Genomic DNA, 15880 nt, shown 5'->3' on the forward strand with positions numbered 1-15880 from the left:
GACGCGTGATTGACGCGTGATTGTCGCTAGATGTCACTTAACTATGCCTATACAAATAACTCGCATTTACTGATGTATGGAGTTACAACTCTTCCATTACTTATTCCTGTATGCAACAAATATAATAATAACAGGCCTTTGCATCTATAACAAATGATTCAAGCAGCATCTTTGCGACACTTAAGTTCGTGGCTGTACAGCCCAATTCGAGAAAGGATCCACGGCAGGTGTATGCTCCCCCAGATACATATAATGTCCGTTTCTTCTCAGGTTCAAGCAGGTCAAACGTACTATATCTACAGCCCTGGGTACCCGAACTACTATACTGGCGCGCGGCAGTGCCGCTGGATCGGCATCTGCCCATCTGGCTACCGCTGTCGGCTGGACTGCCCGGAGATATCGCTACCCGCGGTATGTCTACCTATCTACTATATGCACGTACTGCCCTAGATAATGATTAAACCAGCGCACGGCAGTGTCGCTGGATCGCCATCTGTCTCACATCTGTGTAAAACCCTGCACTGTACCTACGCACCCGTCGAAAATTCTCTAGTATAATGTTATCTGCGAAAGACGCCTAGTTTGACAATAGTGCAATGTTGTACCACTTGTTTTCACACGTCTACCTAGACTGAATATATTAAGGGACACACTATTGTATACCAAGATCTTTTGTAACCATATGTTCATTGTGAATAAACGATTTCATTCATTCATTCATTCATTCATTCATTCATTCATTCATTGTACCAGCCATTATGCTAGGTACACGTTTCTTGGCGCCTACTTCGGCTGCTTTCTATGCTATCAAATACATACTCCGCATACCTTTCTTGGACAACGCTTCTTTATCTGAACAGAGTTCCGGGTGCTCCATGGACCGTCTGCTGATCTCCCGGAGCGGGGACCCTCAGCTGAACGGCGCTGATGTGTACTGCGGCCGAGGCTCCACCAACGTCCTGTCGACTGGTCAGAGAATCAGCGTCGGTGAGTAAAACGACTCCAATTTTAACAAATGTCCATGGATATTAGACTATCCAGCGCTTACGTAAAACTGTCCGATTCCTTCTCCTCAAATCCTTCCTTCAATCCGTTACCTGAACAGGTTTTCGGATGCTCCATGGGCCGACTGCTGATCTCTCGGAGCGGGGACGCTCAGCTGAACGGCGCTGATGTGTACTGCGGGCGAGGGTCCACCAACGTTCTGTCGACTGGCCAGAGAATCAGCGTCGGTGAGCGGAACGACTCCAACATTAACACATGTCCATGGATATTAGACTATCCGGCGCTGACGTAAAACTGTCCGATCCCTTCTCCTGAAATCCTTCCTTCAATCCGTTACCTGAACAGGTTTCCGGATGCTCCATGGACCGTCTGCTGATCTCCCGGAGCGGGGACCCTCAGCTGAACGGCGCTGATGTGTACTGCGGCCGAGGCTCCACCAACGTTTTGTCTACTGGCCAGAGAATCAGCGTCGGTGAGTAAAACTACTCCAATTTTAACAAACGTCCATGGATGTTAGACTATCCAGCGCTTACGTAAAACTGTCCGATTCCTTCTCCTCAAATCCTTCCTTCAATCCGTTACCTGAACAGGTTTTTGGATGCTCCATGGGCCGACTGCTGATCTCTCGGAGCGGGGACGCTCAGCTGAACGGCGCTGATGTGTACTGCGGGCGAGGGTCCACCAACGTTCTGTCGACTGGCCAGAGAATCAGCGTCGGTGAGCGGAACGACTCCAACATTAACACATGTCCATGGATATTAGACTATCCGGCGCTGACGTAAAACTGCCCGATCCCTTCTCCTCAAATCCTTCCTTCAATCCGTTACCTGAACAGGGTTTCGGATGCTCCATGGACCGTCTGCTGATCTCCTGGAGCGGAGACCTTCAGCTGAACGGCACCGACGTGTACTGCGGGCGAGGGTCCACCAACGTCCTGTCCACTGGCCAGAGAATCAGCGTCGGTGAGCGGTACGACTCCAACTTTAACAAATGTCCATGGATATTAGACTATCCGGCGCTGACAAAACAGTCCCATCCCTTCTCCTCAGGTCCTCAAATCCTTACGTTAATTCGTTATCTGAACAGAAACGTTGATAGAATACTTTGAGATAGTTAAATAAATCATGTTTATATTCCAGGATTGATCACATCAGCCTCGACAACGGGAGGCAGATTTTACTGCCAACTCCGAGCAGAGGCAGCAACGCCAACTCCAACACCTTGCAGCTGCGGCTACAGGAAGAGGGTAAGTGTACTTTTTTAGGGTTCCGTAGTCAACTAGGAAACCTTATAGTTTCGCCATGTCTGTCTGTCCGTCCGTCCGTCCGCGGATAATCTCAGTGACTGTTAGCACTAGAAAGCTGCAATTTGGTACCAATATGTATATCAATCACGCCGACAAAGTGGTAAAATAAAAAGTCGAAAAAAATTTTTGTTAGGGTACCCCCCCTACATGTAAAGTGGGGACTGATTTTTTTTTCATTCCAACTTCAATGTGTGATATATTGTTGGATAGGTATTTAAAAATGAATAAGGGTTTACTAAAATCATTTTTTGATAATATTAATATTTTCGGAAATAATCGCTCCTAAAGGAAAAAAAGTGTGTCCCCCCCCCCTCTAACTTTTGAACCGTATGTTTAAAAATATGAAAAAAATCACAAAGGTAGAACTTTATAAAGACTTTCTAGGAAAATTATTTTGAACTTGATAAGTTCAGTAGTTTTTGAGAAAAATACGGAAAACTACGGAACCCTACACTAAGCGTGGCCCGACACGCTCTTGGCCGGTTTTTTAAACTATAAAGGGGGCTTACTCATGGTCACTTGTAGCCACCACTCTGGTACTTACATCAATAAGCTTTACCTAGATCGATTAGATCCACTACATCTTCCAGACACCACAGTAGATATACTCACTCACAAAACACCGCGGCACATGCTTGCGTTTGGAAAAACCTGACAGGAAGATGCTCATGCACGCTCTTGCCTAGCGCTCATACCTATAACCAATAGGGCATTGAAAGCCAGGGTACTTAGCCAGCATCACAATAGGCTTGTGCCGTTTCGTTCGTTGATCGGAGCGCTCCGATCTCGTTCAATCGCTCCCACGAACTATAGTCCCAGATTTCTAAGAACCTCTTTTTGACACATGACAGCGTCCACAATACGCAACCTCGCGCAACCTAATGAACTTTTAAATAAAATCCTGTAATAATATTTAAAAAAATCAAGTACTTAAAAACAATGTTTCGCTTACTTTAAACATAATCTAGCACATGTTACATTTTTGCGGATCTTCGTTAGTGAGTATTTTACGATATTAATTTATCACGCAGGATTTACTTATCATGTCATTTATCATTCATTTTTATTAACACGCTTTTATTAGGTCGTCGTGTATGTAACTATGTATGTAATGGAATCTAAGGAAGCTAATTTAACCATCTTCCAGGAGTCGTAGCGTAATGAAAATTGGCAGCTATATGTAGTTCCGATGACAATACAATAATATGGTACTGTTGAGCTGATCTGATGATGGAGTCGGAAGATATGAACTGGAACTACATGATGGAACATCGTATCATAGCCGTTTTTGGGTTTCTTAGAAAAGTCTTGTAATGAACTTTGACTACAATTAGGTTTCAAGGTCTGATGATGAAGCCGAAAGATATGAACTGGAACTACATGATGGAACATCGTATCATAGCTGTTTTTGGGTTTCTTAGAAAAGTCTTGTAATGAACTTTGACTACGATTAGGTTTCAAGGTCTGATGATGGAGCCGAAAGATATGAACTGGAACTACATGATGGAACATCGTATCATAGCTGTTTTAGGGTTTCTTAGAAAAGTCTTGTAATGAACTTTGACTACGATTAGGTTTCAAGGTCTGATGATGGAGCCGGAAGATATGAACTGGAACTACATGATGGAACATCGTATCATAGCTGTTTTTGGGCTTCTTAGAAAAGTCTTGTAATGAACTATGACTACGATTAGGTTTCAAGGCCTGATGATGGTGCCGGAAGATAAGAACAGAAAAAAGGGGGGGGGCTCGAGGGGGGAAGCATGAAAGAAAGATCAACGTAGTATTTAAAATAAGTTGGGTTAGCGTTTTCTTGTGACCTTTCAGAGCAAACAAAGGGGGCTTGGGGGCGAAGCCCCCCGCATAAAAGAAAGATCAACGTTGTATTTAAAATAAGTTGGGTTAAGGTTTTCTTGTGATCCTTAAGAGCAAAGAAAAGGGGGGCTCGGGGGGCGAAGCCCCCCGCATGAAAGAAAGATCAACGTTGTATTTAAAATAAGTTGGTTTAGGGTTTTCTTGTGACCTTTAAGAGTTACGAAAAGGGGGGCTCGGGGGGCCAAGCCCCCCCGCATAAAAGAAAGATCAACGTAGTATTTAAAATAAGTTGGGTTAGCGTTTTCTTGTGACCTTTAAGAGCAAACAAAGGGGGGCTCGGGGGGCGAAGCCCCCGCATGAAAGAAAGATAAACGTTGTATTTAAAATAAGTTGGGTTAGGGTTTTCTTGTTACCCTTAAGAGTAACGAAAAGGGGGCTCGGGGGCGAAGCCCCCGCATAAAAGAAAGATAAACGTTGTATTTAAAATAAGTTGGGTTAGGGTTTTCTCGTTACCCTTAAGAGTAACGAAAAGGGGGCTCGGGGGCGAAGCCCCCCGCATAAAAGAAAGATTAACGTAGTATTTAAAATAAGTTGGGTTAGCGTTTTCTTGTGACCTTTAAGAGCAAACAAAGGGGGGCTCGGGGGGCGAAGCCCCCCGCATGAAAGAAAGATCAACGTTGTATTTAAAATAAGTTGGTTTTGGGTTTTCTTGTGACCTTTAAGAGTTACGAAAAGGGGGGCTCGGGGGGCGAAGCCCCCTGCATAAAAGAAAGATCAACGTAGTATTTAAAATAAGTTGGGTTAGCGTTTTCTTGTGACCTTTAAGAGCAAACAAAGGGGGGCTCGGGGGCGAAGCCCCCGCATAAAAGAAAGATAAACGTTGTATTTAAAATAAGTTGGGTTAGGGTTTTCTTGTTACCCTTAAGAGTAACGAAAAGGGTGGCTCGGGGGGCGAAGCCCCCCGCATAAAAGAAAGATTAACGTTGTATTTAAAATAAGTTGGGTTAGCGTTTTCTTGTGACCTTTAAGAGCAAACAAAGGGGGGCTCGGGGGGCGAAGCCCCCCGCATGAAAGAAAGATCAACGTTGTATTTAAAATAAGTTGGTTTAGGGTTTTCTTGTGACCTTTAAGAGTTACGAAAAGGGGGGCTCGGGGGGCGAAGCCCCCCGCATGAAAGAAAGATCAACGTAGTATTTAAGACAAGTTGGGTAAGCGTTTTCTTGTGACTTTTAAGAGTAAACAAAGGGGGGCTCGGGGGGGCGAAGCCCCCCGCATAAAAGAAAGATAAACGTTGTATTTAAAATAAGTTGGGTTAGGGTTTTCTTGTTACCCTTAAGAATAACGAAAAGGGGGGCTCGGGGGGCGAAGCCCCTCGCATAAAAGAAAGATTAACGTAGTATTTAAAATAAGTTGGGTTAGCGTTTTCTTGTGACCTTTAAGAACAAACAAAGGGGGGCTCGGGGGGCGAAGCCCCCTCATGAAAGAAAGATCAACGTAGTATTTAAGATAAGTTGGGTTAGCGTTTTCTTGTGACCTTTAAGAGCAAACAAAGTGGGGCTCGGGGGGCGAAGCCCCCCGCATAAAAGAAAGATAAACGTTGTATTTAAAATAAGTTGGGTTAGGGTTTTCTTGTTACCCTTTAGAGTAACGAAAAGGGTGGCTCGGGGGGCGAAGCCCCCCGCATAAAAGAAAGATTAACGTTGTATTTAAAATAAGTTGGGTTAGCGTTTTCTTGTGACCTTTAAGAGCAAACAAAGGGGGCTCGGGGGGCGAAGCCCCCCGCATAAAAGAAAGATCAACGTTGTATTTAAAATAAGTTTGGTTAGCGTTTTCTTGTGATCTTTAAGAGCAAACAAAGGGGGGATCGGGGCGCGAAGGCCCCCGCATAAAAGAAAGATAAACGTTGTATTTAAAATAAGTTGGGTTAGGGTTTTCTTGTTCCCCTCGACGTGTTGCCACCTTGCCGTGGTGAAGGGGCTTGCGTGCCTCCAGGACCCTCAGGGCTATGCCGGACAGGGCCTCCCAAACCGGACAGGCCTGAGGCGAGAGGCCAGACTAAGAGCAGCACACGGGGAGCGGCTCCGCGTGTCCCTCTGAAGTCAGCAGAGGGCACAGTGCGAGCTGCCAGGTGTCCCCCGGGATGGAGTCGGGGCTCTATGAGCTACCGGAGGCGTGCCCAGGCCGCCTGGCGCGGCGTCGTGGCTACGGCCACCGTCGGGCAACCCGCAACCCGCACTGAGCGGACCGGGGGCCTCCCTCACTGAGAGGAAGGCCAAGTGGAGTAAACCACTATAAAAAATCCCCAATCCCAAGGTTTGCGGCGTGCCGATGGGATGCGTGGCTGGGGGGAGCCCAGTCACAAGCGCCGCACAAAGGGGGGCATACCCCTTAAAAATAGCAAAAAATGAGTGGCCAAGACATTGAACGATTACCCCAGGAGGTCCCAATCCTCCGTGTCACCACAGAACGGGCATCCGCACTGGATGCCCGTACTGTGGTGACATGCTGCCCGTCGTATTCTGGGGGGGCACACCACTCGAGGACCAATACCAACGACCCTGGCAAGCGATCAACGGACGCCGATGCTAACGATATGGATTTGTTGTTGAGACTACGAGGAGGAGCAGATGCGGAGGAGGCCGAGATTGAGCCTTCCCCGAAACCTGCACGTGGAGAGGGAGATATGGTTAGCGAGGATGCGGCGGGCACCCCGTCCTCACCCGGGCTTGCCCTGCCCTCGCCTAAGCCCGTCCCGGCAGGGTTTCGCCCACTGCGGGACGCGCTTGGGCGTTATATTCGCTACACCGTGCCTGACACGCGAACGGGAGCGGAGGATGCGCCTGTGCTCCCAGGTTATAGGCAGTTCGTGCGTCCTTCCACTCCAAGCCGGACGAGAGTTTTTACCGGGAAGAATGGCGGCATCCGCGGAGGGGAGACGACCCAGTCGCCCGAGAGAGAGGAGTTCTTCTCACCCTCAAGGCTGGACAGACGTGACCTGTTCGGTGAGGGGGAGGCCGACACCGGCGACTCGGAGGGCTCGGGGGAAAGGGGTCCCCCAAAGGCGCAAGCGGAGCCCTCGTCCTCGGAAATGCGCAGGAAGTTTTGGGGTTCGAGGCCCGACAAACGGACCGCGGACGACCTAACACTGTCCTCCGGCTCAGAAAGTGACGCGGGAGTAGCGACACTGCTGTCAGGCACGGCCAAAAGAGGCAGGAAAGTAAAAGAGGGGCGTCAAATTGGTCCTATAACCAAGACCGATTCGCTGGGCCAAACACCCGTCGTCTTGGTGGAGCGCATCCGGCTTGGCCCCGGCTCGCGCCTACTGCATGAGACGGAAGTAACCGAGGACACTGCAGCCCAACTACGTCACACCACTACAGGGGACTACTTAAAGGCCCCCGAGGCCACCAAGAAGGCGAAACGCGAAGAGCTGCGGCTTCAGGAGGAAGAGGAAGCAGAGAACTTCTGTCGGTCCGTCACAGCCCGTCAAGCAAGACTCTCTGAAACGTCCACCGAGGATCATGAGGGGAATCTCAACGACCGAGTAGATACCAGTCTGAAAACCATCAAGTTGGTGGCCGACAAGTCGAGCCATCTTAAGGGCACCTTCCAAAAGGCCCTAAAAGACTCTGCCAAGGCGCTGAAGGAAGTTTTTGAGGAGCTCAGGACACACTCCGTGTCTGATGAAACCCGACAATTAGAGGCCGCAAATAAGCGCCTTAAAGCAAAGCTAGCAGACGTGCGCTGCGAACTCCGCAAAATACGAGAGGACATGGAACGACTCCAAATGCCGCGTTGGAACTCGTCTCCCTCAAGGGCAACAGATGTGGTCCAACCAGCACCGTCGGGATCTGAAACACTGGCGGCTTCCAAAAAGACGGCCAAGCGTGCTGAGCCTGCTGCCCTGGACGTAGAGAGCATTATTAGGGCAGTGTCACTACAAGTGGGCAACATAATCAATGCCCGATTTGATGGACTAGAGAGGGAGGGCAGGCTTCTGCCAGCCTGGGGCCTCCGACCACCGCTGGCAAGCGATAAGAAGAAAGAGACGGCCATACCATCTTCTTCCAAAGAAGTTCAAAAGCCCCCAAAGCCAGTAGCACATGCTACCGGCAAGAAGGGCCCTCCGAACTACACAGAAGAGCCGCAGAAGATGGGCAAAAAAGGCAAGGGCAAGGGTAAGGGCAACAAAAGCAAAGCCCCTCAGCCCAATACTAGCCAGAGCACGGTGATCCCTCGGTCCCAGCCAGCACCCCCAAGTCTACCGACAGAGGAAGGGTGGCAGAAGGTGGGACCTAAGAAGAAGAAGAATAAGAAGAAAAAGAAGGCGACAGATGCTGCTTCCAAGCCACAAAAGAAACAGCAAGCGAAGAAGGCTCGCAAACTGGTCCCCCCTCGTTCAGCAGCAGTGGTCCTGACGCTACTCCCTGAGGCAGTGGCAAAGGGGGTAACGTATGCGAATATCCTCACAGAGGCCAAGAAAAAGGTCGACCTAGGGCAGCTTGATATTACTGCGCTGCGTGTCAAGCGTGCAGTCACTGGGGGAACCGTATTAGAGGTGCCAGGCACTTCCAGTGGCGACAAGGCCGACCAATTGGCCAAAGCGCTCTTAGAAAAGCTGGGGTCGGAAGAGGTAAAAGTCACAAGACCAACAAAATGCGCAGAGCTCCGCCTCACCGAGCTGGACGACTCGATATCACCGGAGACCGTGGTGGCCACGATTGCACGCGTCGGTGAGTGCTCAGTGGAGCAAATAAAAACAGGCGAGATTCGCCGAGGTGTCAGGGCACTCGGAACATTGTGGCTGCGCTGTCCTGTCACAGCGGCCATTAAGGTAACTCAGGGGAGCCGACTAAATCTTGGCTGGGGCCTTTCGGCTAAAGTCAGCCTTTTAGAAGAGAGGCCGATGCGGTGCTTCCGTTGCTTAGGGATGGGACATGCCGGGGCTCAATGCACAGCGTCCGAGGATTACAGTGCTCGCTGTTACAATTGCGGCCAACCGGGACATAAGAGGTCAACCTGCTCCGGTGCACCTCACTGCATCCTCTGCGATGCTGCGGGTAAGCCTGCGGACCACAAAATCGGGACCAAAGCGTGCAGTAGCTCCCGATCAAAGACGTATAAACGTACTGGCGATGGCCCCCGGGCCCCCTCCCAGACTGTTGAACCCTCCACCGGCCCGGTGGAAGAGGATGAGATGGAAACTGCATGCTCCGACAATTAATGACAGTGAAGGTGCTGCAAACAAACCTTAATCACTGCGCCAGGGCTCAAGATCTATTTCACCAGTCCCTGGCTCAGTGGGATATCAATGTGGCAGTGGTGGCCGAGCCGTACTCGGTCCCACTGCGAAGCGATTGGGTGGGCGACATTGATGGCCTAGTCGCCCTGGTAGCGAGAGGAAATATAGGCACATTCACAAATATTATGCGGGGGAAAGGGTTCGTAGCGGCAAACTATGAACGGGTCACATTTGTAGCCATCTATTTCTCGCCGAACCGCAGTTTGGCCGAACTAGAACGGTTCTTGGTAGAGGTCAGCGCCCGAGTCCGACAGATTCATAGTCGAGGATCAGTGGTCGTTGCCGGCGATTTTAACGCGAAGTCTACTGCGTGGGGCTCGCCGGCGACGGACGTGCGAGGTGAGGTAGTCGAAGAGTGGGCACTAGCTGCGGGACTGATTCTGGCCAACAAAGGAGCCGCAAATACCTGTGTACGGCAAAATGGCGGATCCATAGTGGACCTCACATTCACAAACGCCGCCCTGTCACGCTGTGTTCAAGACTGGAGAGTACTGGAAGATGTGGAGACGCTATCCGATCACAAGTACATTCGCTACAGCGTCTCCACATTGCCACTCGCCCCAGACGGCCAACACAATAGGCTGCCAAATGGCGGAGGAGGCCCTCGATGGGCCTTGGGCAAGATGGACCGTGAGCTTCTTGTTCAAGCTGCGATCGTGCAGGCCTGGCTACCTTCGCCGCAGGGCGAGCTAGTGGTGGAGACGGAAGCGACCTGGTTCCGGGATGCTATGTCGCTGATATGCGACTCGGCAATGCCCCGGGCTAAGCCTCCACCACCCAAAAGAAGCGTGTACTGGTGGAATGCTGAGCTTGCTCAGCTGCGAAGGGCCTGCACAGCCGCGAGGCGACAGTACTTAAGGCAGAGGCGCAGGCGCAGACAACCGGATGCGGAAGCTGAAAGAAACCTCTATGCCTTGTACAAAGAAGCGAAACAGGCACTTAAGGCCGCGATAGGAAATGCGATGGACGCCGCCAGAAAAGAATTCCTGGACACGCTGAATGTGGACCCCTGGGGTCGTCCTATAAGCTCGTCAGGAACAAATTACGGTCACCGGGTCCACCACTCACCCAGACGCTGGAGCCAGAGTTTGTAAACGACGTAGTCTCGGCACTATTCCCAAGAGAAATAAACAACAGACCTCCAGCAATGGTGCCACCACAAACAGAGGCAGCTGAGGAGGCGGTAGTACCGCCTGTTACATCAGTGGAATTGGGCGTAGCGGTGCTTCGAATGCGAGCTAAAAACACCGCCCCTGGCCCTGACGGAGTTCCTGGACGTGCGTTGGCACTCGCACTGAAAGAACTGGAGCCGAGACTTGTCCGCCTATTCACCGCGTGCCTGGAGCAGGGCGTCTTTCCAGCTGAGTGGAAGTCAGGGAAGCTAATCCTGCTAAGGAAAGAAGGACGTCCGGCCGACTCGCCTTCAACATATCGGCCGATCGTCTTACTTAACGAGGTAGGAAAGCTATTCGACCGCGTCATAGCATCCCGCCTCAACGAGCACCTGAAGAGTATCGGCCCGGACTTGGCTGATGGCCAGTACGGTTTCAGAAGCGGCCGTTCCACTGTAGACGCAATCCTACAGGTGAAGAGGCTAGCTCAGGAATCCGTTTCCCAGGGTGAGGTCGTCTTGGCTGTGTCTCTAGACATCGCCAACGCCTTTAACACCATGCCCTGGGAATCAATAAATGAGGCCATGCGTTACCACGGAGTCCCTCCTCATCTAGCCCATATTATCAGGGCCTACCTCAGCGAGCGAACTGTCACCTGGCCAGAGCAGCGCACCTGGGGAAAGAAAAGGATGGAGTGCGGTGTCCCTCAAGGCTCAGTTTTGGGCCCGCTACTTTGGAACGTGGGATATGACTGGGTCCTGCGGGGGGCAAACCTTCCTGGCGTCGGCGTATTGTGTTACGCAGATGACACGTTGGTGATGGCCCGCGGGCCCAGCTATCGAGACGTGGCCATCTTGGCAACTGCCGGGGTTGCACATGTAGTCAGCCGAATAAGGAGATTGGGCCTAGAAGTTGCCCTACAGAAATCAGAGGCTATTTGTTTTTACGGCCATCGCAAAGGCCCTCCGGTAGGGTCCCAAATAACAGTAGGCGGTGTTCCAATTGCTGTCAGATCAACAATGCGCTACCTGGGCATTGTTCTCGACAGCAAGTGGAATTTTAAGGCTCACTTTGAGGGTTTAGCTCCAAAATTGCTCAGCGGTGCGGCGGCCCTAGGGCGTATACTCCCAAACTTGGGAGGGCCTAAGACCTCATGCCGCCGTTTGTACACGGGAGTGGTGCGCTCAATGGCCCTTTACGGTGCACCTGTATGGGCTGATGCCCTAGGACGGCAACAAATCGCTCAGCTGCGAAGAGCGCAACGAGCTATGGCGCTACGAGTAATCCGGGGCTACCGCACCATCTCTACTGACGCTGCCTGTATCCTAGCGGGAACGCTACCTTGGGACTTAGAGGCTAAAGCCCTTGCAATCGTTTACCGCTGGAGAGAAGAGATGCGCGACAGGGGTGAGTCATCGGCCCCAGGGGAAGTGCAGGGACGGCGCGAGGAGATTCGGCTGGAAATGATGACATGTTGGGAGGAAAGGCTGGCAAATCCAACTGCTGGCCATCAGACCATAGAGGCTATTCGACCGGTCCTAAAACAATGGCTTGACCGGGAGCACGGCCCTATGACATTCAGGGTGACCCAAGTCCTCTCGGGGCACGGGTGCTTTGGACGGTACCTTTGTAGGTTGGGCCGAGAACCAACGCCGGCATGCCACGGCTGCGGAGCAGCTGAGGATACGGCGTTGCATACGCTGGCAGCATGTCCAGCCTGGGCGGAGCAGCGAGCAACGCTGATGGCTGTAGTCGGGAGTGACCTCACGCTGCCTGCCGTAGTCAAAACTATGGTAGACAGTGTCAGGTCATGGAAAGCAATGGTCTCTTTCTGTGAAGAAGTAATGGCAAAGAAAGAGACCGCTGAAAGAGAAAGGGAAGAAGACCCAGCGTCCCAACCGATGCGTCGCAAGCGCGTGGCACGGAGGCGCCTGGCGTGCGACCGTCAACTTCCCCCCTAAGGGAACCCGTGGGTGGCAGATTCGGGGAAGTCTGCCACCTACACGAGGGTCCCCTGAGAGGCCAGCCTTGAAGAGTTTCTTCTGAGTGTGGTCCGAATTTTTCGGACAGCCGCTGGTGGGGTTTCGGAAGCTTGTCACCCGATACCCGGGCCCCGCCCAGAAAGCGTTGATGCGGCCAACAGTGAGGTTTTAGTGGGTATACCTGGGGTCTCATTAGCCCACAACAGGGAGTCCCACATAACCGTTCCGGTTCACCCCGCGCCGGAGCGGTATCCGTAAAGCATTTCCTCACTTAAAAAAAAAAAAAAAAAAAGGGTTTTCTTGTTACCCTTAAGAGTAACGAAAAGGGGGGCTAGATAAGGCGCATAAAAGAAAGATCAACGTTGTATTTAAAATAAGTTGGTTTAGGGTTTTCTTGTGACATTTAAGAGTAACGAAAAGGGGGGCTCCGGGGGCGAAGCCCCCCGCATAAAAGAAAGATCAACGTAGTATTTAAAATAAGTTGGGTTAGGGTTTTCTTGTGACCCTTAAGAGTAACGAAAAGGGGGGCTCGGGGGCGAAGCCCCCCGCATAAAAGAAAGATCAACGTAGTATTTAAAATAAGTTGGGTTAGCGTTTTCTTGTGACCTTTAAGAGCAAACAATGGGGGGCTCGGGGGGCGAAGCCGGGCATGAAAGAAAGATCAACGTAGTATTTAAGATAAGTTGGGTAAGCGTTTTCTTGTGACCTTTAAGAGCAAACAAAGGGGGCTCGGGGGCGAAGCCCCCGCATAAAAGAAAGATAAACGTTGTATTTAAAATAAGTTGGGTTAGGGTTTTCTTGTTACCCTTAAGAGTAACGAAAAGGGGGCTCGGGGGCGAAGCCCCCGCATAAAAGAAAGATTAACGTAGTATTTAAAATAAGTTGGGTTAGCGTTTTCTTGTGACCTTTAAGAGCAAACAAAAGGGGGCTCGGGGGCGAAGCCCCCGCATGAAAGAAAGATCAACGTAGTATTTAAGATAAGTTGGGTTAGGGTTTTCTTGTTACCCTTAAGAGTAACCATAAGGGGGCTCGGGGGCGAAGCCCCGCATAAAAAAAAGATTAACGTAGTATTTAAAATAAGTTGGGTTAGCGTTTTCTTGTGAACTTTAAGAGCAAACAAAGGGGGGCTTGGGGGGCGAAGCCCCCCGCATAAAAGAAAGATCAACGTTGTATTTAAAATAAGTTTGGTTAGCGTTTTCTTGTGACCTTTAAGAGCAAACAAAGGGGGCTCGGGGGCGAAGGCCCCGCATAAAAGAAAGATAAACGTTGTATTTAAAATAAGTTGGGTTAGGGTTTTCTTGTTACCCTTAAGAGTAACGAAAAGGGGGGCTCGGGGGGCGAAGCTCCCCCGCATAAAAGAAAGATCAACGTTGTATTTAAAATAAGTTGGGTTAGCGTTTTCTTGTGACCTTTAAGAGCAAACAAAGGGGGGCTCGGGGGGCGAAGCCCCCGCATGAAAGAAAGATCAATGTAGTATTTAAAACAAGTTGGTTTAGCGTTTTCTTGTGACCTTTAAGAGCAAACAAAGGGGGGCTCGGGGGGCGAAGCCCCCGCATGAAAGAAAGATCAACGTAGTATTTAAGATCAGTTGGGTTATGGTTCTCTTGTCTCTCTCGAAGCCATAAAAAAAAATTATATCAAGGTAGTGTTTAAAATAAGTTGGTTTTGGGTTTTCTGGTGACCCTTAAGAGCAAGTAAAGGGGGGCTGGGGGGGCGAAGCCCCCACAAAATAAGAAAGATCAACGTAGTATATAAAAAAGGTGGGTGTGGGTTTTCTTGCGACTCTTAAGAGCGAAAATAAGGTGGGGGCCGGAGGGGTGGCTTTATCAACGAAAAATTTCACGCCACGCCACTGCTAAGCACGTCGCGAAGATCTAGCGATCCCAGAGCCACTATTAGACTTTTAGTTGCTTAGCAAACTGTCGCGTCCACGTTCCATATCCAGGTTCAACCCCACGTAAATATACTAGAGAGCGACTGAGAAAATTCAACCTTTTGTCTCTTTCCTACTCTGTAAGATGAAATCCTTAAGTTCTGTATTGCATTAATCTTCAAATTAGCGCAGCACTACGAAAAAAAATGTTGCGCTCGCTACGCTCGCGCTCGCGATTTTTTCCCTACATGCTAAGTTTTCTTCCCAAATCTGCAGAAACTCAAATTCGCTCAATCAACCCACACAACTCTAATCGATTGCACAGGCTGGCACTGGCCGGCACTAGTTGGCTCCTAGTGATTTCAAGTTGGGCATCTACCGTGCACTAGATGCAAGGCACTACGCAGTGGTATATTTAGGGTCCCGTACTTTTGCGGTTGGACAGGTGCATTGCATGTGGCCCTGAGTAGAGTAAAAATCACTCAGTGTTCTCCACATAGGAGAGCTAGATTGTTCTAAGCTGACAGGTAAAACACTATGCAATACAGACACACTGGCGGAGGCGGCTTTTTGGTCTTCTCTGTTTGGCCTAAAGGTTGACTGGTAAAGAATGCCATGTAGCATTAAGTCCGCCTTTTGTAACTGTATATTTTTACTGTGCAGTAAAGTTTTAATAAATAAATTGAAATAAAAATTAAATTCAATGAATCAATGAATGACTTTATTGCGATAAACTTGGTACCTATATATACATCAGGTGGTATTTAATTATTATTAAGTAACAATACGTGTTAAGCCACAAATGGCTTGCGAAATTCGCCTACTTGAAAAAATATTTTTGTTTGAATTTTAAATATATTTTCCTTTATTTATTTTGCTTCTTAGGTTAAGATTTTTATAATATGAATATAAAAGTAAAATACAAAGACACATACAAAACAATATAAAAAACATATAAACACATTATAAAAAACCTAACCTAGGGTGCCGCCAGCAGCGGGGCAGGGCCCAAGCTGCCGGTGGTTAGGGCCGCAGAGAGAGGAACCGTCGGACTATCCGCGCTGTGTCCAGGATCACCGCCTTCTGCATCTGGCCCTTGATCCAGCCACCTAGCGAGAGTCTCTTAAGATGTTGGTCGAGACTCTTCGCTATGAGACCGTTCGCTGAAACGACTATCGGAACAATGATCGTTGATTCAACATCCCACATGGCGGTTATCTCGTGGGCCAAGTCTAGGTACTTACTGGACTTGTCCTTCTCGGCTTTCACGAGATTCTCATCATGGGGGATGGTGATGTCAACGAGCACTGCCCGGCGTTGCGGGCGATCTATTATCACAATGTCAGGCTTATTGGCTACAATAGTCCTGTCAGTGATAATAGATCGATCCCAATAGAGCGTGGCACGACCATTTTCGAGAACTGGCACAGGTAAGTACTTGTAGTACGGTACTTCGCGGTCCACAAGGCCGTATTGAAGAGCAAG

General features: G+C 49.8%; 1 protein-coding gene across 3 annotated transcripts in view; it reads left to right on the plus strand.

Annotated features, from left to right (window-relative positions):
- Positions 1-15880, plus strand: part of LOC125237811 (venom serine protease-like) — a 46291-nt gene that overhangs the window by 23802 nt on the left and 6609 nt on the right. For all 3 annotated transcript variants that reach the window (XM_048145002.1, XM_048145003.1, XM_048145004.1), the window contains exons 3-5: positions 271-411; positions 861-987; positions 2145-2251. In XM_048145002.1, coding sequence (XP_048000959.1) covers positions 271-411; positions 861-987; positions 2145-2251 — 375 coding nt within the window. The remainder of the gene's footprint in view (positions 1-270; positions 412-860; positions 988-2144; positions 2252-15880) is intronic.

Source organism: Leguminivora glycinivorella, chromosome 22 (assembly GCF_023078275.1).
Source record: "Leguminivora glycinivorella isolate SPB_JAAS2020 chromosome 22, LegGlyc_1.1, whole genome shotgun sequence".
Classification (NCBI taxonomy): domain Eukaryota; kingdom Metazoa; phylum Arthropoda; class Insecta; order Lepidoptera; family Tortricidae; genus Leguminivora; species Leguminivora glycinivorella.